This window comes from Salmo salar, chromosome ssa16 (assembly GCF_905237065.1).
Source record: "Salmo salar chromosome ssa16, Ssal_v3.1, whole genome shotgun sequence".
NCBI lineage: Eukaryota > Metazoa > Chordata > Actinopteri > Salmoniformes > Salmonidae > Salmo > Salmo salar.
In genome coordinates, this window is record NC_059457.1 from 62453015 (window position 1) to 62478077 (window position 25063).

Here is a 25063-nt window from a genome sequence, read left to right on the forward strand (position 1 = left end):
ACAGGAGGAATAAATGGCCTCTAAGCAGAGTTGTCTGCCCCTCCTTGCTATCCATGCACAAGGGTGAGGAGAGCAGGGTTGGTCAGTCCCCCAAAAATACATTCTTAGAGCTGTTTATTTGGCTCGAATAAAACTACTCCAGTGTTGTCATGGTGCTGGTGTCTTTTTTAGGGGGTTGTCGAGAGCCTCACAGCATGAAAGACTGGGTGTGTTTGAAGTCCGCAGGCTGAGAGAGAAAAAACAGTAGCATATTTTCATTCGGTCAGAACTACTGCAGTTCAGTTCTTTCTCTTCATTATTAGTAACCATTTGGAGAATTTTACTTACTACTACTGCCAAGAGAATTCTACTAGAAATTATCATATTGTCTTTTAATATGGTTAGAAAATGTTGTGTAAGCGGTAATGCTCAAGTCAACATTTCCTGTGAATATAATACCCATCCATCCATGAATACACCAACAACAGAAAATCTGAGAAAAACTCACATCTTGGGGTGGAGGGTTGTAGTTGGCATTAGTCCTGGAAGACAGAGAGGCATTTATAAAGATACTAGATTGTTTGACACAGTGGAGGGAGCGAGAGGGAGTTTACTAAATGTGATGCAGCTGTGGTCTCAGTAAAAACATTGGCCTCGATCAAAGAACCCCCCACTACATCAAACACAGTCCTATGGAGCGTAAAGGGCAACTTGTTCTGTAAAGGACTCCTGGGAACACACGTCCACAGTATGTGCTTCTATGTAAAGTCCTGTTCATTGTCTACATTTAAATCTATTACTCTGTCTCTGGGTCAGACTCACTTGTCTTCTGTTCTGTGGAGGTTCTGGCTGCTGATGTGGGCCACACCATGACACTGAGGGATCCAAAAGGACCTGGGGGGGTCAAAGTTGATTGAGGGGGTGATGAGGTTCACACACACCATGCTCAGGGTTACTAACACGACCACACGGAGGGGATAAGTTAATCACAATACAGCAGGGAGGGGAGGTTATTAGCAGCCAGGGTTCACTTGAAAGATGTCAATCACAATGTGACTTCCCTAGATAAACAGTGATTATTATTATTTGTAATTAATAAAAAAAATAATCATGATAGTATTCTTAGTCATCTAACTGGCCTAATCTAGAGTCAGTCAGTCAAAATAACAAACTTAGTTTTTCAACCTGGGTCATGTAACACCTGATGGTGTCTCTCTCTGTGAGAAGAGACAGGCTTGCACTGCTGGGCTCAAAAACACCTGTCACTCTACTGAACTTACTCAGCACGTTAAAACGCGCACACCTCTATTAGTCAGTGGTAGTTACACAGCAATGCAGATGTATTCAGTGTCAGGGTGTCTACACTGTATTTTAATAATTGTTATTGGAATTAAGGAGACAAGCTCTTACCTTCCTTTGTGTCCTGGAGATGGACAGAAATGAAGAGGAGAGTGGAGACAAAGTAAGAGGAAGTGAACACAAAAACTTTCACTAGAAAATTGTATTTACTAACAGACAGACAAACACATATTGTATGTACATGGACAGACAGAGAAAGGAACAGACAGACTCACTGCTGAAGTAGCCATTACGGTGTGCATAGTACCCTCCAAAGCCACAAATGGCGATGACAAGACAGATGACCACGACCGCAGCAATGACCCCTGCCGTGTTTACATCCTCTGAAAGAGTGAGAGTCATACTAGTTGGTTACAATACTAAGGACACCGCAAGTAACATTTCTCTAGAAGCAGATGACATTCTCCTCTATGTAACCAACCCTCAAGCCATGAGATATCTTGGATCAGATTCATTTGTTTTGTACCTTCTCTGGCTACAGAATCAATTGGAATAAGAGTGAATTCATGCCTGTTTGAGTGCAGGACCCTTCTTGGTTTAAACATCTCCCATTTAAGATTTCCTCCAAAAAATGAACCTACCCAGGGATTGAAATTACAAAACTGTACTCTTCCCTATTTAAAGCTAAAACCCTGTCATGTTTTGGCTCAATGACAGACCTGTGTCATCCTTTTGGCTTGACGTGGAGCATGAGGATTGCTACCCCTACTCCATTGGTGCAGTGATGATGTCCCTTATATGCCTTGGGAAATCACTTTATATACACAAACCCATTGCATATAGCACATCTGTATTTGGAAACAAGTTAAGGTACACTTTGACCAATGTCATTCCTGCTCCCAATAGTGAGGAATCCTTCCTTTGCCCCTTCCAACTTAGACAATCCTTTTGATCGCTGGGGAAAGGTTAGGATCTATGCCATAAGGGATCTGTACATAGTGGGGGCCTTTGCATCCTTTGAACAACTGAGAGAAAAGTATGACCTTAAGAATAACTTTTCAGATATTTGTGGAAAAGTGTTGCTTCTGTCCCTTTCCTCGCCCCAACCTGGCTCGAACCAGGGACCATCTGAACACATCGACAAGTCACCCTTTAAGCATCGTTACCTATCTCTCCACAAAAGCCACGGCTCGGTTATCCTTCTTGGGGTTATTCAAGAGGTCTTTTCTTTTTTGTTTTTGATGCTTGTTGTAACTGAGGGTTTTTTCTTTCCTTTTACTTTCATGACTGTTTTTGTTGTATCCATTTGTTGTAATGTTTTCTTGTATGCAATGAAGAAGCTTAGAAGGCCAATTGTACAGTTGTATGCCTGTATATCGACACTTCACAATTTAATTGAATGTATTTTGTGTAACAGACATATACAACAAAATGTACAATGTGGACCCAGAGGATATCACTTGAAAGTATTCATTAAAACGCTTGTTTCCAAAGTGGTCCTCGATGGTAAAAACAATAACACATTTAATTATTAAAAGGCAAGACAAAATTACAAAACAACCATAAATACATTCATTTATATTGACATCCTAAAAAGTGGCACTATTCACTGCACCTTTCCCTAACCTTAAAAATCAACCATATTCATTTTCACATTAAAACAATCTATTCATTGCACATCATACCGATCCTTCAAATAATACACCTGACCAGCAGTAGGGGCACAAGGGGCAGTGGAGTGGTTTCTCTTACTTAGACAACCTTGTCCAAATAAACCTTTTCCTTCTTTTTCAAGCTATTTCTACTTTTTCTTTGCTTGATCTCCAGGGGGAGGCTATTCCATAGACAAATGCCTGTATAGAAAAACATGCTCCTCACAGTACTGTTTACTCTTGGGATTTTACAAGACATAACACTAGCTCTGGTATTGTAACTGTGTTGGTTATAGACCATATCAATGTGGTTTGAAGCACGAGAGTCACGCTAGTTTGTGGAAAGACACAACTACACTCATATGAACAACAATAATTCTTATAATTACACACGCACACACACTTGCATGCACGCACACCCACCTATCTTCATGTGTTTAGCCTCACACATCTTGGACTGCCCCACTTTGTTTGATGCCAGACAGCTGTACTGTCCCGTGTCGCCTCTCGCCACCGACTTAAACTCCTGCCAGAGGAGAGGGAAAGAGACAGATGGAGGGCTCATCAGAAAGAAAAAGAGGAAGGAAGATGATATGATGCACAGAACCTGTACAGTATTTTTGGCAATTGGTCTAAAATTTACTAATGTGCTTCCAAACTAAGGGTCTATATGGGTTGATGTCTGACCAAAGGGAAGTGACCTATATCAGTATATTGATTGCAGCACTCGCAATACACCGGATCACTGCTACTCTAACTTCCACGGTGCATACAAGGCCCTCCCCCGCCCTTCTTTCAGAAAATCTGACCACGACTCCATTTTGCTCCTCCCTTCCTATAGGCAGAAACTCAAACAGGATATACCCGTGACAAGGACTATTCAACGCTTGTCTGACCAATCGGAATCCACGCTTCAAGATTGTTTTGATCACGCGGACTGGGACATGTTCCGATTAGCCTCAGAGAATAATATTGATTTATATGCTGATTCGGTGAGTGAGTTTATAAGGAAGTGCATAGGAGATGTTGTACCCACTGTGACTATTAAAATCTACCCGAACCAGAAACCGTGGATAGATGGCGGTATTCGGCCAAAACTGAAAGCGCGAACCACCGCATTTAAACATGGAAAGGTGACTGGGAATATGGCCAAATACAAACAGTGTAGTTATTTCCTCCGCAAGGCAATCAAACAAGCGAAATGTCAGTATAGAGACAAAGTGAAGCTCCAATTCAACGGCTCAGATACAAGACGAACATGGCAGGGTCTACAGACAATCATGGACTACAAAAAGAAAACCAGCCACGTCAAGGACACCGACGTCTTCCTTCAAGACAAACTAAACACCTTTGCCCGCTTTGAGGATAATACAGTGTCACCGATGCGGCCCGCTACCAAGGACTGTGGGCTCTTCTTCTCCGTGGCCAATGTGAGTAAGACATTTAAACGTGTTAACCATCGCAAGGCTGCCGGCCCAGACGGCATCCCTAGCCGCGTCCTCAGAGCATGCGTAGACCAGCTGGCGGGTGTGTTTACAAACATATTCAATTTCTCCCTATCCCAGTCTGGTGTCCCCACATGCTTCAAGATGTCCACCACTGTTCCTGTACCCAAGAAGGCAAAGGTAACTGAACTAAATGACTATCGCCCCGTAGCACTCACTTCTGACATCATGAAGTGCTTTGAGAGACTAGTCAAGGATCATATCACCTCCACCTTACCTGTCACCCTAGACCCACTTCAATTTGCATACTGCCCCAATAGGTCCACAGACGATACAATCGCCATCACACTGCACACTGCCCTATCCCATCTGGAAAAGAGGAATACCTATGTAAGAATGCTGTTCACTGACTATAGCTCAGCATTCAACACCATAGTACCCGCCAAGCTCATCATTAAGCTTGAGGCCCTGGGTCTCAACCCTGCCCTGTGCAATTGGGTCCTGGACTTCCTGACGGGCCGCCCCTAAGTGGTGAAGGTAGGAAACAACATCTCCACTTCGCTGATCCTCAACACTGGGGCCCCACAAGGGTGGGTGCTCAGCCCCCTCCTGTACTCCCTGTTCACCCATGACTGTGTGGCCATGCCCACCTCCAGCATCAAGTTTGCAGATGACACAACAGTGGTAGGCTTGATTACCTTTAACTTCCTGACTGATGTCTTGAGATGTTGCTTCAATATATCCACATCATTTTCTTTCCTGATGATGCCATGATCCCTACTGCAGCAAAGCACCCCCACAACATGATGCTGCCACCCCCGAGCTTCACGGTTGGGATGGTGTTCTTCGGCTTGCAAGCCTCCCCCTTTTTCCTCCAAACATAACGATGGCCATTTCTCCAAAAAGTACGATCTTTGTCCCCATGTGCAGTTGCAAACCGTAGTCTGGCTTTTTTATGGCGGTTTTGGAGCAGTGGCTTCTTCCTTGCTGAGCGGCCTTTCAGTTTATGTCAATATAGGACTTGTTTTACTGTGGATATAGATACTTTTGTACCCGTTTCCTCTAGCATCTTCACAAGGTCCTTTGCTGTTGTACTGGGATTGATTTTCACTTTTCGCACATAAGTACGTTCATCTCTAGGAGACAGAACGCGTCTCCTTCCTGAGCGGTATGACGGCTGCTTGGTCCCATGGTGTTTATACTAGCGTACTATTGTTCGTACAGATGAACGTGGTACCTTCAGGCGTTTGGAAATTGCTCCCAAGAATGAACCAGACTTGTGGAGTTCTACAATTCTTTTTCTGAGGTCTTGGCTAATTTCTTTTGATTTTCTGATCATGTCAAGCAAAGAGGCACTGAGTTTGAAGGTAGGCCTTGAAATACATCCACAGGTACACCTCCAATTGACTCAAATGATGTCAATTAGCCTATCAGAATCTTCTAAAGCCATGACATAATTTTCTGGAATTTTCCAAGCTGTTTAAAGGCACAGTCAACTTAGTGTATGTAAACTCTGACCCACTGGAATTGTGATACAGTGAATTATAAGTGAAATAATCTGTCTGTAAACAATTGTTAGAAAATTACTTGTGTCATGAACAAAGTAGATGTCCTAACCGACTTGCCAAAACTATAGTTTGTTAACAAGAAATTTGTGGAGTGGTTGAAAAACAAGTTTTAATGACTGCAACCTATGTGTATGTAAACTTCTGACTTCAACTGTATATGTATGTATTCTTATTCCATCCCTTTACTTAGATTTCTGTGTATTAGGTAGTTGTTGTGGAATTGTTAGATTACTTGTTAGATATTGCTGCACTGTCAGAACTAGAAGCACAAGCATTTCGCTACACGCAATAACATCTGCTAACCATGTGTATGTGACCAATAGAATTTGATTTGATTTGAGGTAGACACTGTTGGTCTGAACTGTAGCTAAGGTTTCAGTGTCCTACTGAGGTTTATATTATCATATACTATGCTAGTGGTTGGTTATACTTCCATGTATTGGAGTCTGTTTTGGAGGCCTGCTACATCGGATGCATAACTTACAGTATACGGAGTGTGAGGCACTCCTATTAATCTTAATTCAACTTGGGCGTAAGTGGGTGAAGGTAAGTAGGTGAAGCTATACTTTGGTTCTATTTTCAAGATTTTTTCCCGCAGCTCACAATAGGATAAAGAAGCTTGCACGTTGCTCTCGTTGGCCAAAAGTTACACTTCCAGTGTAGCACACAGTCAGTGGGTGTGTGGCTGGGCCCTTGTTCTGTCAAATTCAAATTGCTTTACTGACATATACAGTGCATTCGGAAAGAATTCAGACCCCTTGACTTTTTCCACATTTTGTTACGTTACAGCCGTATTCTAAAATGGATTAAATAGTTTTGGTTTTTCATCAATCTACACACAATACCCTACAAAGCATTACATGGGCTTGCTCCTACCTATCTTTCCGATTTGGTCCTGCCGTACATACCTACACGTACGCTACGGTCACAAGACGCAGGCCTCCTAATTGTCCCTAGAATTTCTAAGCAAACGGCTGGAGGTAGGGCTTTCTCCTATAGAGCTCCATTTTTATGGAATGGTCTGCCTACCAATGTGAGAGACGCAGACTCAGTCTCAACCTTTAAGTCTTTACTGAAGACTTATCTCTTCAGTAGGTCCTATGATTAAGTATAGTCTGGCCCAGGAGTGTGAAGGTGAACGGAAAGGCTGGAGCAACGAACCGCCCTTGCTGTCTCTGCCTTGCCGGTTCCCCTCTTTCCACTGGGATTCTCTGCCTCTAACCCTTTTACAGGGGCTGAGTCACTGGCTTACTGGTGTTCTTCCATGCCGTCCATGGGAGGGGTGCGTCACTTGAGTGGGTTGAGTCACTGACGTGGTCTTCCTGTCTGGGTTGGCGCCCCCCCCTTGGGTTGTGCCATGGCGGAGATCGTTGTGGGCTATACTCGGCCTCGTCTTAGGACGGTAAGTTGGTGGTTGGAGACATCCCTCTAGTGGTGTGAGGGCTGTGCTTTGGCAAAGTGGGTGGGGTTATATCCTGCCTGTTTGGCCCTGTCCGGGGGTATCATCGGATGGGGCCACAGTGTCTTCTGATCCCTCCTGTCTCAGCCTCCAGTATTTATGCTGCAGTAGTTTATGTTTAGGGTCAGTCTGTTACATCTGGAGTATTTCTCTTGTCTTATCCGGTGTCCTGTGTGAATTTAAATATGCTCTCTCTAATTCTCTCTTTCTCTCTTTCTGTCTTTCTCTCGGAGGACCTGAGCCCTAGGACCATGCCTCAGGACTACCTGGTATGATGACTCCTTGCTGTCCCCAGTCCACCTGGCCGTGCTGCTGCTCCAGCTTCAACTGTTCTGCCTGCGGCTATGGAACCCTGACCTGTTCACCGGACGTGCTTGTTGCACCCTCGACAACTACTATGATTATTATTATTTGACCATGCTGGTCATTTATGAACATTTTAACATCTTGACCATGTTCTGTTATAATATCCACCCTGCACAGCCAGAAGAGGACTGGCCACCCCTCATAGCCTGGTTCCTCTCTAGGTTTCTTCCTAGGTTTTTGGCCTTTCTAGGGAGTCTTTCCATGGGAGTTTTTCCTAGCCACCGTGCTTCTTTCACATGCTTTGCTTGCTGTTTGGGGTTTTAGGCTGGGTTTCTGTACAGCACTTTGAGATATCAGCTGATGTACGAAGGGCTATATTAATAAATTTGATTTGATTTGATTTGAATACCCCATAATGACAAAGCAAAAACTGTTTTTTAGAAATGTTTTGTTTGCAAAGTTAAAAAAACAACAACAACTGAAATATCACATTTATAGTATTCAGACCCTTTACTCAGTACTTTGTTGAAGCACCTTTGGCAGTGATTACAGCCTAGAGTCTTCTTGGGTATGACACTACACGCTTGGCACAACTGTATTTGGGGAGTTTCTCCCATTCTTCTCTGCAGATCCTCTCAAGCTCTGTCAGGTTGATGGTTGTGGACTACAGGAAAAGGAGGACCGAGCATTCCCCCATTGTCATCAACGGGGTTGTAGTGGAGGAGGTTGAGAGCTTCAAGTTCCTTGGTGTCCACATCAACAAACTATCATGGTCCAAACACGCCAAGACAGTCGTGAATTTTTATTTTTTTATTTTTTATTTAACCTTTATTTAACTAGGCAAGTCAAAGGGCACAACAAAGCCTATTCCTCCTCAGGAGACTGAAAAGATTTGGCATGGGTCCTCAGATCCTGCATCATCGAGAGCATCACTGCCTGGTATGGCAACTGCTCGGCCTCCGACCGCAAGGCACTACAGAGGGTAGTACATCACTGGGGCCAAGCTTCCTGCCATCCAGGACCTCTATACCAGGCGGTGTCAGAGGAAGGCCCTAAAAATTGTCAAAGACTCTAGCCACCCTAGTCATAGACTGTTCTCTCTGCTGCCGCACGGCAAGCGTTACCGGAGCGCCAAGTCTAGGTCCAAGAGGCTTCTTAACAGCTTCTACCCCCAAGCCATAAGACTCCTGAACAGCTAATCAAATGGCTACCCAGACTATTTGCATTGTCCCCCCACCCTTTATGCTACTCTCTGTTTATTATCGATGCATAGTCACTTTAACTCTACCTACATGTACATATTACTTCAATTACCTCGACTAACATTGACTCTGTACCGGTACCGCCTGTATATAGCCTCGCTATTGTTATTTTACTGCTGCTCTTTAATTACTTGTTACTTTTATTTTTTACTTAACACTTATTTTTCTTAAAACTGCATTTTTGGTTAAGGGCTTGTAAGTAAGCATTTCAATGTAAGGTCTACACCTGTTGTATTTGGCGCATGTGACAAATACAATTTGATTTGATTTGTATGGGGATAGTCACTGCACAGCTATTTTTCAGGTCTCTCCAGAGATGTTAGATCAGGTTCAAGTCCGGGCTCTGGCTGGGCCACTCAAGGACATTCAGAGACTTCTCCCAAAGCCACTGTGTTGTCTTGGCTGTGTGCTTAGGGTCGTTGTCCTGTTGGAAGCTGAACCTTCGCCCCCAGTCTGAGGTCCTGAGTGCTCTGGAGCTGGTTTTCATCAAGGATCTCTCTGTACTTTGCTCTGTTCATCTTTCCCTCAATCCTGACTAGTCTCCCAGTCCCTGCTACTGAAAAACATCCCCACAGCATGATGCTGCCTCCCCATGCCTCACCGTAGCGATGGTGCCAGGTTTCCTTGAGATGTGTTGCTTGGCATTCAGGCCAAAGAGTTCAATCTTGGTTTCATCAGACCAGAGAATCTTGTTTCTCATGGTCTGAGAGTCTTTAGGTGCCTTTTGGCAAACTCCAAGCGGGCTGTCGTGCCTTTTACTGAGGATTGTTTTCTGTTTGGCCACTCTACCGTAAAGGCTTGATTGGTGGAGTGCTGCAGAGATGGTTGTCTTTCTGAAAGGTTCTCCCATCTCCATAGAGGAACTCTAGAGCTCTGTCAGAGTGACCATCGGGTTCTTGGTCACCTCCCTGACCAAGGCCCTTCTCCCCCGACTGCTCAGTTTGGCAGGCGGCCAGCTTTAGGAAGTGTCTTGGTGGTTCCAAACTTCTTCCATTTAAGAATGATGAGGCCACTGTATTATTGGGGACCTTCAATGCTGCAGAATGTTTTTGGTACCCTTCCCCAGATCTGTGCCTCGACACAATCCTGTCTCGGAGCTATACAGACAATTCCTTTGACCCTATGGCTTGGTTTCTGCTCTGACATGCACTGTCAACTGTGGAACCTTATATAGACAGGTGTGTGCCTTTACAAATCATTTCCAATCAATTGAATTTACCACAGGTGGACTCCAGTCAAGTTGTAGAAACATCTCAAGGATGATCAATGGAAACAGGATGCACCTGAGCTCAATTTCGAGTCTCATAGAAAAGGGTCTGAATACTTATGTAAATAAGGTATTTCTCTTTTTTAAATTTATAATACATTTGCAAACATTTTGAAAAACCTGTTTTCACTTTGTCATTATGGGGTAATGTGTGTAGATTGATGAGGATTTTTTATTTATTTGATCAATTTTAGAATAAAGCTGTACCGTAACTAAATGTGGAAAAAGGAAGGGGTCTGAATATTTTGAATGCACTGTACACTGAGTAAATCGTGCCAAAGCATCAATGGTATGACTGTATATACACTGTTCTTAAAAAGTATCTCACCAGTATGCCGGTGAATGGGTTGAGGTGGTAGGTGGCGTTGGCCATGCGGGAGGGGGTCAGCGGCTTGTCGTCTTTATACCAGGAGTAGGTGGCTGGGGGGATGCTCTGCTGTTCCATACAGCGCAGCTGCACCATAGAGCCCGTCAGGGCCGAGCTGGGGATCTCACAGGTTGGGGTGTGGGGGGGAACTGTGGGGAGGGTACAGCCACAATGTCAGCAGGGTTAAGTGGGTGCACAAACAGCATGTCTGAGACAACACACAGACACACTCAGTCAAACAGACGGTGTGGTACCCACCCAAGACTGTGAGGGTAATGTTAGTCTCCCCCAGGGTGATGGTGTCATGAGGGGCAGTGATCTCACAGCGGTATTCACCCGCGTCTTTCTGGGTCACCCTCTGTAAGGTCACCGTTGCCCCCTTGATCCTTGCACGCCCTGCAAAGGCTCCTGGCAGAGTGGAAACCGGTCAACACAGAGAAGAGGGGGATGTGGAGATGTGGTTTCTTAAGGAAAAATGTTCTACTTAAACTAACATCAACCATCTGGTAACTTCTGATACAAATTTCTTTGTAATGTTCATCACATCCTGCTTTATGTTGATGAAGCTCTTAAAATGAATTTCCCTCGGGAGGAAGTAAATTAAATCGGAGTCTGAAGATGGGCTCTGGACAGGGGTTAAAACAGACAGAAAGAGAGCGATGGAAGACAATGTGCCAGGACAGCTCATCACCTCTGAACTGTCCCTCATAGTAAACAAATGATACATCTGTTCCTTTCTTCTTCCACTCAATTCGAGGATTCGGTTCCTTCTCGGTCCGAAAATCACAGCTCAGAACCGCATCAGAGTTCTCACGGACCTCCACCATGGGTGTGGTTGTTGACACGGTAACAGGGACAATTGGAAGGCCTGAGGGATAGAGAGAGAGAGAGAGGTGCAACATATGGGGTTGGGGGAAAGGGTTGTAAGATGGAGGACAAGTTAACGCAGTGATAACTGATTATAATTGCTTTATAGCTGATTTATGAACAAGTTTATAATCTGTTATAAACCAGTTATATTCAGTTATGATGAACCAGTTGTAAATGTTGTATGAACCAATTGTATCTGTTATGAACCAGTTTTTCCTATGGACTAGATTGGCGGTGGAGCATGATGACTCATGGCTGATTGTTTGATTGGCTGGCTGGCTGTGTCTGTCTGTGTGCGTCTGTGCCTGTATGTGTGTGGCTCATGTTGAACATCTGCATCTTGACAGGAACAGGAAATAGGCGCAGTCCTTCCTGTTGTTTGATTGCTGCAGGGCTCAAGATTATTGTTTTGTCATCCTGTTGCTGTCCACAGGTCGCCCGGGTAACGCCCATCCATTGAGGGAGGAGTGCGTGTTGTGTGTGCATATGTATGTGTGTGTGGGGGGATTAACTGAACCACAGTTTGGTACAATAACGTTATGTACCACACACACGGACACTGAATATTTGGGTCGTTCCATGAAAAGACTGCCTTTCGCATCCCTTTTGACATTTTAAGTAGAAATTGTGCAGCAATATTGAATTTTAAAAGCCTGTTATATTAAATGAAGAACCTTTTAATATATACTGTACCACATGGAGAAAAAAAATCAGGTTTTTCAGAGGTGGAAAAAAGTACCCAATTGTCATACCTGAGTAAAAGTAAAGATACCTTAATAGAAAATGACTCAAGTAAAAGTCCTCCAGTAAAATACTATTTGAGTAAAAGTCTAAAAGTATTTGGTTTGAAATATACAGTTGAAGTCGGAAGTTTACATACACCTTAACCAAGTACATTTAAACTCAATTTTTCACAATTCCTGACATTTAATCCTAATAACAATTCCCTGTCTCAGGTCAGTTAGGATCACAACTTTATTTTAAGAATGTGAAATGTCAGAATAATAGTAGAGAGCTTTTATTTCTTTCATCACATACCCAGTGGGTCAGAAGTTTACATACACTCAATTAATATTTGGTAGCATTGCCTTTAAATTGTTTAACTTGGGTTAAACGTTTCAGGTAGCCTTTCACAAGCTTCCCACAATAAGTTAGGTGAATTTTGGCCCATTCCTCCTGACAGTGCTGGTGTAACTGAATCAGGTTATTCAGCCTCCTTGTAGCCTTTTTCAGTTCTGCCCACAAATGTTCTATAGGATTGAGGTCAGGGCTTTGTGATGGCCACTCCAATACGTTGACTTTGTTGTCCTTAAGCCATTTTGCCACAACTTTGGAAGTATGTTTGGGGTCATTGTCCATTTGGAAGACCCATTTGCGACCAAGCTTTAACTTCCTGACTGATGTGTTGAGATGTTGCTTCCATATATCCACATAATTTTCTTTCCTCGTGATGCCATCTATTTTGTGAAGTGCCCCAGACCCTCTTGCAGCAAAGCACCCCCAAAACATGTTGCTGCCACCCCCGTGCTTCACGGTTGGGATGGTGTTCTTCGGCTTGCAAGCCTCCCCCTTTTTCCTCCAAACATAACGATGGTCATTATGGCCAAACAGTTCTATTTTTGTTTCATCAGACCAGAGGACTTTTCTCCAAAAAGTACAATCTTTGTCCCCATGTGCAGTTGCAAACCGTAGTCTGGCTTTTTTATGGCGGTTTTGGAGCAGTGGCTTCTTCCTTGCTGAGCGGCCTTTCAGGTTATGTCGATATAGGACTCGTTTTACTGTGGATATAGACACTTTTGTACCTGTGTCCTCCAGCACAAGGTCCTTTGCTGTTGTTCTGGGATTGATTTTCACTTTTCGCACCAAAGTACGTTCATCTCTAAGAGACAGAACGCGTCTCCTTCCTGAGCGGTATGACGGCTGCATGGTCCCATGGTGTTTATACTTAGGTACTATTGTTTTTACAGATGAACGTGGTGCCTTCAGGCGTTTGGAAATTGCTCTCAAGGATAAACCAGACTTGTGGAGGTCTACAATTTTTTTCTGAGGTCTTGGATGATTTCATTTGATATTCCCATGATGTCAAGCAAAGAGGCACTGAGTTTTAAGGTAGGCCTTGAAATACATCCACAGGTACACCTCCAATTGACTCAAATTATGTCAATTAACCTATCAGAAGCTCCTAAAGCCATAATATCATTTTCTGGAATTTTCCAAGCTGTTTAAAGGCACAGTCAACTTAGTGTATGAAAACTTGTGACACACTGGAATTGTGATACAGTGAATTATAAGTGAAATAATCTGTCTGTAAACAATTGTTGGAATAATTACTTGTCATCCACAAAGTAGATGTCCTAACCGACTTGCCAAAACTATAGTTTGTCAACAAGACATTTGTGGAGTGGTTGAAAAACAAGTTTTAATGACTCCAACATAAGTGTATGTAAACTTCCGACTTCAAATGCACATATTGTTGTGTACAAGACACCTGTCTGATTTTGGCTCCCTTGCATGTGGACTAATCCATCGTGGAGGCGGGATGAAAATTATATAAAAAATATACACACACATACACACACAATAGAGTGCAATAACAATATTTTATAACATTCGCCTCCCACGTTGGTTAGTGTGGTCGCTGTCCTGCGGTTTGAAACACATCAGTGCGCTGTTGAATTGGCACCTTTTCCTAGACCATGTTGCTATATGTGTTGCTTGGCATTCAGGCCAAAGAGTTCAATCTTGGTTTCATCAGACCAGAGAATCTTGTTTCTCATGGTCTGAGAGTCTTTAGGTGCCTTTTGGCAAACTCCAGGCGGGCTGTCGGGCTTTTACTGAGGATTGTTTTCTGTTTGGCCACTCTACCGTAAAGGCTTGATTGGTGGAGTGCTGCAGAGATGGTTGTCTTTCTGAAAGGTTCTCCCATCTCCATAGAGGAACTCTAGAGCTCTGTCAGAGTGACCATCGGGTTCTTGGTCACCTCCCTGACCAAGGCCCTTCTCCCCCGACTGCTCAGTTTGGCAGGCGGCCAGCTTTAGGAAGTGTCTTGGTGGTTCCAAACTTCTTCCATTTAAGAATGATGAGGCCACTGTATTATTGGGGACCTTCAATGCTGCAGAATGTTTTTGGTACCCTTCCCCAGATCTGTGCCTCGACACAATCCTGTCTCGGAGCTATACAGACAATTCCTTTGACCCTATGGCTTGGTTTCTGCTCTGACATGCACTGTCAACTGTGGAACCTTATATAGACAGGTGTGTGCCTTTACAAATCATTTCCAATCAATTGAATTTACCACAGGTGGACTCCAGTCAAGTTGTAGAAACATCTCAAGGATGATCAATGGAAACAGGATGCACCTGAGCTCAATTTCGAGTCTCATAGAAAAGGGTCTGAATACTTATGTAAATAAGGTATTTCTCTTTTTTAAATTTATAATACATTTGCAAACATTTTGAAAAACCTGTTTTCACTTTGTCATTATGGGGTAATGTGTGTAGATTGATGAGGATTTTTTTATTTATTTGATCAATTTTAGAATAAAGCTGTACCGTAACTAAATGTGGAAAAAGGAAGGGGTCTGAATATTTTGAATGCACTGTACACTGAGTAAATCGTGCCAAAGCATCAATGGTATGACTGTATATACACTGTTCTTAAAAAGTATCTCACCAGTATGCCGGTGAATGGGTTGAGGTGGTAGGTGGCGTTGGCCATGCGGGAGGGGGTCAGCGGCTTGTCGTCTTTATACCAGGAGTAGGTGGCTGGGGGGATGCTCTGCTGTTCCATACAGCGCAGCTGCACCATAGAGCCCGTCAGGGCCGAGCTGGGGATCTCACAGGTTGGGGTGTGGGGGGGAACTGTGGGGAGGGTACAGCCACAATGTCAGCAGGGTTAAGTGGGTGCACAAACAGCATGTCTGAGACAACACACAGACACACTCAGTCAAACAGACGGTGTGGTACCCACCCAAGACTGTGAGGGTAATGTTAGTCTCCCCCAGGGTGATGGTGTCATGAGGGGCAGTGATCTCACAGCGGTATTCACCCGCGTCTTTCTGGGTCACCCTCTGTAAGGTCACCGTTGCCCCCTTGATCCTTGCACGCCCTGCAAAGGCTCCTGGCAGAGTGGAAACCGGTCAACACAGAGAAGAGGGGGATGTGGAGATGTGGTTTCTTAAGGAAAAATGTTCTACTTAAACTAACATCAACCATCTGGTAACTTCTGATACAAATTTCTTTGTAATGTTCATCACATCCTGCTTTATGTTGATGAAGCTCTTAAAATGAATTTCCCTCGGGAGGAAGTAAATTAAATCGGAGTCTGAAGATGGGCTCTGGACAGGGGTTAAAACAGACAGAAAGAGAGCGATGGAAGACAATGTGCCAGGACAGCTCATCACCTCTGAACTGTCCCTCATAGTAAACAAATGATACATCTGTTCCTTTCTTCTTCCACTCAATTCGAGGATTCGGTTCCTTCTCGGTCCGAAAATCACAGCTCAGAACCGCATCAGAGTTCTCACGGACCTCCACCATGGGTGTGGTTGTTGACACGGTAACAGGGACAATTGGAAGGCCTGAGGGATAGAGAGAGAGAGAGAGGTGCAACATATGGGGTTGGGGGAAAGGGTTGTAAGATGGAGGACAAGTTAACGCAGTGATAACTGATTATAATTGCTTTATAGCTGATTTATGAACAAGTTTATAATCTGTTATAAACCAGTTATATTCAGTTATGATGAACCAGTTGTAAATGTTGTATGAACCAATTGTATCTGTTATGAACCAGTTTTTCCTATGGACTAGATTGGCGGTGGAGCATGATGACTCATGGCTGATTGTTTGATTGGCTGGCTGGCTGTGTCTGTCTGTGTGCGTCTGTGCCTGTATGTGTGTGGCTCATGTTGAACATCTGCATCTTGACAGGAACAGGAAATAGGCGCAGTCCTTCCTGTTGTTTGATTGCTGCAGGGCTCAAGATTATTGTTTTGTCATCCTGTTGCTGTCCACAGGTCGCCCGGGTAACGCCCATCCATTGAGGGAGGAGTGCGTGTTGTGTGTGCATATGTATGTGTGTGTGGGGGGATTAACTGAACCACAGTTTGGTACAATAACGTTATGTACCACACACACGGACACTGAATATTTGGGTCGTTCCATGAAAAGACTGCCTTTCGCATCCCTTTTGACATTTTAAGTAGAAATTGTGCAGCAATATTGAATTTTAAAAGCCTGTTATATTAAATGAAGAACCTTTTAATATATACTGTACCACATGGAGAAAAAAAATCAGGTTTTTCAGAGGTGGAAAAAGTACCCAATTGTCATACCTGAGTAAAAGTAAAGATACCTTAATAGAAAATGACTCAAGTAAAAGTCCTCCAGTAAAATACTATTTGAGTAAAAGTCTAAAAGTATTTGGTTTGAAATATACAGTTGAAGTCGGAAGTTTACATACACCTTAACCAAGTACATTTAAACTCAATTTTTCACAATTCCTGACATTTAATCCTAATAACAATTCCCTGTCTCAGGTCAGTTAGGATCACAACTTTATTTTAAGAATGTGAAATGTCAGAATAATAGTAGAGAGCTTTTATTTCTTTCATCACATACCCAGTGGGTCAGAAGTTTACATACACTCAATTAATATTTGGTAGCATTGCCTTTAAATTGTTTAACTTGGGTTAAACGTTTCAGGTAGCCTTTCACAAGCTTCCCACAATAAGTTAGGTGAATTTTGGCCCATTCCTCCTGACAGTGCTGGTGTAACTGAATCAGGTTATTCAGCCTCCTTGTAGCCTTTTTCAGTTCTGCCCACAAATGTTCTATAGGATTGAGGTCAGGGCTTTGTGATGGCCACTCCAATACGTTGACTTTGTTGTCCTTAAGCCATTTTGCCACAACTTTGGAAGTATGTTTGGGGTCATTGTCCATTTGGAAGACCCATTTGCGACCAAGCTTTAACTTCCTGACTGATGTCTTGAGATGTTGCTTCAATATATCCACATAATTTTCTTTCCTCGTGATGCCATCTATTTTGTGAAGTGCCCCAGACCCTCTTGCAGCAAAGCACCCCCAAAACATGTTGCTGCCACCCCCGTGCTTCACGGTTGGGATGGTGTTCTTCGGCTTGCAAGCCTCCCCCTTTTTCCTCCAAACATAACGATGGTCATTATGGCCAAACAGTTCTATTTTTGTTTCATCAGACCAGAGGACTTTTCTCCAAAAAGTACAATCTTTGTCCCCATGTGCAGTTGCAAACCGTAGTCTGGCTTTTTTATGGCGGTTTTGGAGCAGTGGCTTCTTCCTTGCTGAGCGGCCTTTCAGGTTATGTCGATATAGGACTCGTTTTACTGTGGATATAGACACTTTTGTACCTGTGTCCTCCAGCACAAGGTCCTTTGCTGTTGTTCTGGGATTGATTTTCACTTTTCGCACCAAAGTACGTTCATCTCTAAGAGACAGAACGCGTCTCCTTCCTGAGCGGTATGACGGCTGCATGGTCCCATGGTGTTTATACTTAGGTACTATTGTTTTTACAGATGAACGTGGTGCCTTCAGGCGTTTGGAAATTGCTCTCAAGGATAAACCAGACTTGTGGAGGTCTACAATTTTTTTCTGAGGTCTTGGATGATTTCATTTGATATTCCCATGATGTCAAGCAAAGAGGCACTGAGTTTTAAGGTAGGCCTTGAAATACATCCACAGGTACACCTCCAATTGACTCAAATTATGTCAATTAACCTATCAGAAGCTCCTAAAGCCATAATATCATTTTCTGGAATTTTCCAAGCTGTTTAAAGGCACAGTCAACTTAGTGTATGAAAACTTGTGACACACTGGAATTGTGATACAGTGAATTATAAGTGAAATAATCTGTCTGTAAACAATTGTTGGAATAATTACTTGTCATCCACAAAGTAGATGTCCTAACCGACTTGCCAAAACTATAGTTTGTCAACAAGACATTTGTGGAGTGGTTGAAAAACAAGTTTTAATGACTCCAACATAAGTGTATGTAAACTTCCGACTTCAAATGCACATAAGTATCAATGTAAAAGTATAAATCATTTCAAATTCCTTATATTAAGCAAACCAGACAGCACCAATTTCTTGTCTTTTTTACGTATTTACGGATAGCCAGGGGCTTACTCCAACATAATTTACAAACGAAGCATTTATATTTAGTGATTCCATCAGATCAGAGACAGTAGAGATGGCCAATGATGTGCTCTTGATATGTGTGTGAATTGGACCATTTTCCTGTCCTGCTAAGCATTCAAAATGTAACTAGTACTTTTGGATGTCAGGGAAAATGTATGTAGTAAAAAGTACATTATTTTCTTTAGGAATGTAGTGAAGTAAAAGTAGTCAAAAATATAAATAAGTAAAAAGTACTACTTAAGTAGTTTTGGGGGGTATCTGTACTTTACATCACTGTTTTCTTATATGAATAAAGCCTTGCTAAGGTGCCAAAATTCAGCATTTTGACATGTCCCTCTGCACACCCTCTATGATTCTAGAAAGTACTTAACCCACTTAACCCCAACATTTCACCATCATTGTAAAGCCCTAGTTATTTTGTTGCTTTGACAAAGTAATTTCTGAAGATTATTTATTTCATTATTGATTCATTTATGTCTGTCCCTCATTTTAAAGTCAACCGTGTTACGTGAACTAAACTTTTTTCAAAATAAACATTTAACATTAGTGTAAAAGCAGGTGAGCTGGTTTTACTCTTTTTGGCCATTTTCTGGTGTTTTGTGGTGGAAAGCTGAGCGGGTCAAGCATAACATGTCAACTGTTACCCATAGATAGACATGCTAGAAATGTTTTAACAATAAAACAAAAAAATGTGTGAAGCTTGCATTCAGTTGCCACTCCCTGTTGCACACATGAGACAATGTCCTGTGTAAATGCGTGCTATCCTTTGGGTACTGATAAAAACGTAATTTTATGTGACGTCGGAGCTCCAGACCGTCCACACTAGTCTCTGCTCGATTCCATCATAAATCGTTAAGTTTAATCGGCTAGCTTTACACAGATACATATTTAACACACCCAGACAAACACATTTATTTTGTGTTGTGTTTGTATAGGCCAACATACATTTTTCCTTCCATTGTTTCAGTAAATACTGAGATGTATTCAGATAACACACTTATTCACACACATGTTCAACTAGATAACTGTAATGACATCTGTATCACTGCATAACCTACTAATACTATATTCCGCTCAATTAATTAAATACTGACAATTTCTGTCCTGCAAAGCACAAGGCTATCTGTCATGGCCCAGTGCTGGTAAACGTCACATCAAAAGACCTAAAGCACCCGGTCTACACCAGTGGTTCCCAACCTTTTTCGGTCACTGTACCACCAACTGAATTTTGCTCTGCCTGGAGTACCCCTGAAGTACCCCCTCATGTGCATTTTACCAATAAGCCTATGCTCATGAGTCTTATCAAGGCCAAGTACCCCTGGTTGGGAACCCACTGGTCTACACTGTACTTAACTGAGGTCAACAACCAAATGAGCCATTCACTGCTAGCTTCCTGTTTAGTTAGCTTCTGTTTGTTGCACTACTTCCTTTTGGTTCTATTAGAGGACCAGAGGGGGGAGGGTCTGACCAATTCTCCTGGTCTCCTGCTTTCCCCTATTGAAGGGCATCCCAAATGGCATCCCATTCTTCCACTGTCTACATCCCAAATGGCATCCCATTCCCTACATAGTGGTCAAAAGTTAGTACACTATATAGGGAATAGAGACGCAAACCAGGTCTACGTGGAAGAATGGAGGCCAAAGTGAGACAAAGGCATTGGAGAGGCACAGGAAGTAATAATGGATTTACAGGTCCTCTCAGGGTGAAGGTGGCCATCTTAAATGGCCATGAAAGCAGAGAAAAAGTTGGGAAACAAAACGTAAACAACTTCCTCGCTGAAAAACAATGAAGCAAACAATGAAAGCATACTCAATTTCATTTCAATCTAGTCGATTCACAGGAAATAAACGGAAAAACAGAACGTGTCCCACATTGATTTTGAATTCTCGTTCTGAATCTTAGTTATGAGTATTTAGGCAATTAGGTCTACATAGGCCTACACATTATCAGTGGCAGAATGCTATCTCTCGTTTGATGTGCGTAAGTACGGTATGAATTCAAACTGCAGGCTCATGTTGCCTATTCACATTGTCCTTCAGGATGTTTGAGTACAGTAGGCGGTAAAAGTGCAGCCTTGTGTATTTTGTCCCTCCCTGCTTGCTGTCTGTGTTACTTTCTGAGTATGTGTAACATTGTTATCACTGCAGCTGTGTGCCCCTCATCACTCCCTCTCTCTCTGAGGAGGAGCATTGTCTCTCCCTGGCTGGATGGACAAAGAGAGAAAGGGAGAGAGAGAGGGACAGAGGATAAGGGAGAGAGACAGACAGAGAGGATGTGGAGGGAGATAGGATGGAGAATGAGAGAGAATGAGAGAGATAACGAGAGTTTTATTCTATATTATCAGGATCCATCATTAGCATCCCTGGGTTTAAGAAACTGTTGTCATAGTGTCGGCTGTGGCGAACAACAGCCACCTTGAGGAGTGTCTCCTTGAGATAACACAGACGTGATAACAACCCTGACATAATGCCTACACTTTCTCTGTCTGCTGAATGGTGACCTGTCCCTCTCTGAACCCTATGATCTATTGTTCCTGGGACCTACCAGGGTTGGGGTCAATTCAAATTGAAGTCAGTCAATTCAGGTAAGAAAACTAAAACTCCAATTCAAGAATTTAAAAATGGGAATTTATTTTAAACGGAAAATGAGACCCTACTTCTATAAAAAAAATATCTAAATGCAAATACTTACGAATTGAGTGACTTCAATTGGAATTGACCCCAAACCGGACACACACACACACAAGCCCAACTGGGTTCAAACACGGTTCTCCTGCAAGCCCCCCCACAAACTACAAAAACTACACAAGTAGACACATGACCAACCAAACAAGCACAGACACGTACACACAAGCTCATACTGCAGATAGTTTTAAATACCTATTATTATAAGCTACAACTGAGCACTAAATCTGAGCTAGGAGCATTTCATATGGTAGACATCTAAGAGGACATCCATTTCCAGACAGAGAGGGATCTAGAGAGGCAGAGAGAATGTGAGTGTTTTCCTAGAAGAACAAAGCCCCTATGTATCTGTATAACCCTGCACTGCTCTGACAGGAACAGCTGTGCCAGTCAGGGTTGGAGGTGGCGGTGCTTGCAAAATGTCTGCATCCGAAATGGCACCACAATGTTCAAGACTTAAAACAAGCCTCACCTAATCTACAGGACAGAACACAGCCCAATCAAGTCTGAAGCAAACTATTCCAAACAGTTCCAAACAATAAATCAGCAGACATCAACAGTTGGGCAGACCTGAATGCAGCCCCTCCCCTGGCTGTTTGGCATCTCACTGACACCATGGAATCGTCCCAAATGGCACCATTTGTAGTGCACTACTTTTGACCGGGGAACTATGTACCCTGCTAAAAAGTAGTGCACTATAAAGAGAATAGAGTGGCATTTGGGATGGAACCATATGATGACCTGCTGTTATCAAAGTTGGTGGTACCCACCCTTGGGTTGCCCACATCCCGATTAGACTGGCCTGTTTCCAACAATAACTTAAGGCCACATTAGTGGTCCATATCTGTTTTCTGTAGTTGCATGTAGTCCAATATCATCGCAATAACACGCACACACACACAGTGAGGAAGGCGTTAGCCAACACGTATGGAGTGTGCTCTTGGTCTAGGACATGATGCATTTACTGTATACGAAAGACCGGCAACGTTGGAAAACTTTAGTATAGGCCATATGTTTCTCCAGAAACGAAGAGGATTAAGTAATAAATTAAGTCAATTGCAACCGAATCAAGTGCTGGACCCTTTTTTATTTGTTGTGTGTGTGTGTGTGTGTGTGTGTGTGTGTGTGTGTGTGTGTGTGTGTGTGTGTGTGTGTGTGTGTGACTAGAAGCATCAACATGATATAGTGATCTTACAGTTCACAGTAAGATAACAATAATCATGTTTTTTTTTTAGGTGCTTTATCAATATTTTCCTATCTAAAATTGCTTCTTTTTTTCTAAACATAAACAGCTGACATGACATTACACATGGCATTACACATATAAAAGCAATAGGGATGATGGTAATTTAATTATCAAGAATACCAATACAGCTCAACCTTAACATGCATTATTACACACGCGCGCGCGCAAGCACGCAAACAAACACACACGAATTACTCGTTATCAAACGGAGGAGTAGTCTAAATGCAAAAGTTTACTTACATTGCATCAGTAGAATGACAAGGCGTAAAAACAGTGGCGCTTTCTCCATCCTGAACTCCTGCTGTTCAAAAGTCTTTCCTTTCTCGAAAGATGAGCTGCTCTTGAGCGTCAACCTGTTCCCGCACTTGTCCACAACTCCAGTAATTCCAGAATTTCGTCACTCCTTTGGGGAAATTATGTTCCAAAACTGCGTAGTACTTCCTGAGCAGTTAGTCAGCACGGGGGCGGTTCGGAAATCGCACTTTCGGACTTTCTGTAAACTATTACACTAGCCGCAGGGCATACGGCTGCAGAGTGGCTGTCCTCTGTCACTGTAGACGGGCTCTCTGCTATCTTACTGTTGTGGTAGGGAGGGAGGTTTGGAGGGGCGAGGAAGCGAGTTGGTGGGGAGCTCCTTGAGAAGGAATGTAGAGACCGAAACGCTGTGTCCAAGACGCGCACTACACTTGTCCATCGTACGCAACGCGCCAACAATGGCCAACTGCACTGATGACAGTTTTCTTCTGTGAGTATGTGTCATAGGATTTAAGTGCTGAGACTATCTACCCAGTGCCCACAGGCATAACGCCATGATATTTACTTTGATACATTTTGATGAATTACTATAAAAGAGGACCACCACGAAGAGTATAGGAAGCGACACCTGTTGCCAGGTGTGATTGTCGGACAATTGTCGAACTCGGACAATGCTTTCAGATAGAGGGAAGAAACGGCGCACAATGACACCCTTGTAATTAGTTGAAATTTTCCCTTAATGAATGATGCACATTTTTCATTATAACGTCCTTCAAAGCAATTCACAATTGCAGGGTGGTTATCATTCTTTCCGCAGTCCCTTAGGGCAATGGCGTGTATTCATGGATGCCAAGGGAATCCAGGCTTCCAATAATTTTTTTATGAATAAAATGCATACAATTAGTTTGTATCTTTCGTCTCTCTGTGATTCATAATTGTCCTTCAATTCGCAAGAGGCTGAATGTCTCACAGGAGAAAACATCCGAGCGAGCGAAACAGCGCCCCTCTGTCTCTCTATGTGTAGGCCAGCTATATGATGCTGTCAGGTCTAAACGAGTATGACATTGTTGCCGCCCGTAGGTTTGAAGGCAAGGGAAGCCAGGAAGAATCTGGCCTCCCTTGATAAAAAAATGTGCCAATCAGCTTTGAGCTAAACTGAGCGAGCTCGATAGTGTGGCACACCAAAAACAAGTGTAAAAGGGAAGCCAGTTTGGATTTTGGCATCAATCCTATCAAATCCCATTGAGAGCATACTTAAATTACATAAACACTTGAATTTGTGCATGTTGTTGTTGTACTCCGGTGGCCAGCTAGCTAGCTAAAATTGTCCCATTCCTAAATTAGCCATGGATGGAGATAGGGATTTGGACTTGTGGTTTTACATCATTATTCGTACTGGCCAATGATTAATGGTGATTATGATCCAACCATTCATTCATACATGTTTGTGCCCCTGGCCTGAGAGGATGGAAGTTCAATATGTAGCTAGATGTAGAAGGCTAATGTTAACTAGTTAATGTTGCCATTGAATGGAAGTTAGGCTAGCGAGCAAGTACTTTAGCAAGGTAGACTAGAACAACAAATAAAAGCATGTACTGTATAACAGAGTGATAAGCCGTTTCGTCAACATGAAAGAGAGGATGGCATTTCTCTAGTAGGGTGAGTCAAAAAATTTTTTACTTGCACGAACGAAATAAATCAGAACCATGGACAGCCACATATTTGGCTTACATTGATTGGACTAAATTGTTTTTGGTATCTTTTAGTTGTCACTGTACTAGACTAAGCAGAGGTGATTTGATGATGTTGAAATGGTGCTGGAATAGTGGAGGTAGCTCCTGTTTTCTTTGCGACTTGTGGTAACTCTGTGGTTCTAAATCAATAGTTAGTTGTTTAGTGATCCGAAAATGTTGGAAGCGTTACCATGCTTGGCCATGCTGTAGGTCATGTAATTGTCTGTTACTACATGCAATATACCACCCTCATGGAGTCTGTTTCTGACCGTTTGAGCAGACACATGCACATTTGTGGCCTGCTGGAGGTCATTTTGCAGGGCTCTGGCAGTGCTCCTCCTGCTCCTTCTTGCACAAAGGCGGAGGTAGCGGTCCTGCTGCTGGGTTGTTGCCCTCCTACGGCCTCCTCCACGTCTCCTGATGTACTGGCCTGTCTCCTGGTAGCGCCTCCATGCTCTGGACACTACGCTGACAGACACAGCAAACCATCTTGCCACAGCTC

At 43.0% G+C, this 25063-nt stretch overlaps 2 protein-coding genes across 2 annotated transcripts; both read right to left on the reverse strand.

Moving 5' to 3' along the window:
• Nucleotides 1–97: 97 nt before the first annotated feature.
• Nucleotides 98–12137, reverse strand: LOC106574333 (junctional adhesion molecule 2A). Its single transcript, XM_014150191.2, has 9 exons — nt 11296–12137; nt 10863–11012; nt 10566–10753; nt 3354–3456; nt 1554–1661; nt 1390–1402; nt 802–873; nt 488–521; nt 98–226 (listed from the first exon to the last, which is right to left on the reverse strand). Exons 1-9 carry the CDS (start codon nt 11504–11506, stop codon nt 188–190), a joined length of 918 nt encoding a protein of 305 aa, XP_014005666.2. The 5' UTR covers nt 11507–12137; the 3' UTR covers nt 98–187.
• A 2949-nt stretch (nt 12138–15086) lies between these two features.
• Nucleotides 15087–23152, reverse strand: LOC123727858 (junctional adhesion molecule 2A-like). Its single transcript, XM_045697548.1, has 4 exons — nt 22814–23152; nt 15877–16053; nt 15444–15593; nt 15087–15334 (listed from the first exon to the last, which is right to left on the reverse strand). The coding sequence occupies exons 1-4, from the start codon at nt 22860–22862 to the stop codon at nt 15102–15104; spliced, it is 609 nt and encodes a 202-aa protein (XP_045553504.1). The 5' UTR covers nt 22863–23152; the 3' UTR covers nt 15087–15101.
• Between the last annotated feature and the right edge of the window lie 1911 nt (nt 23153–25063).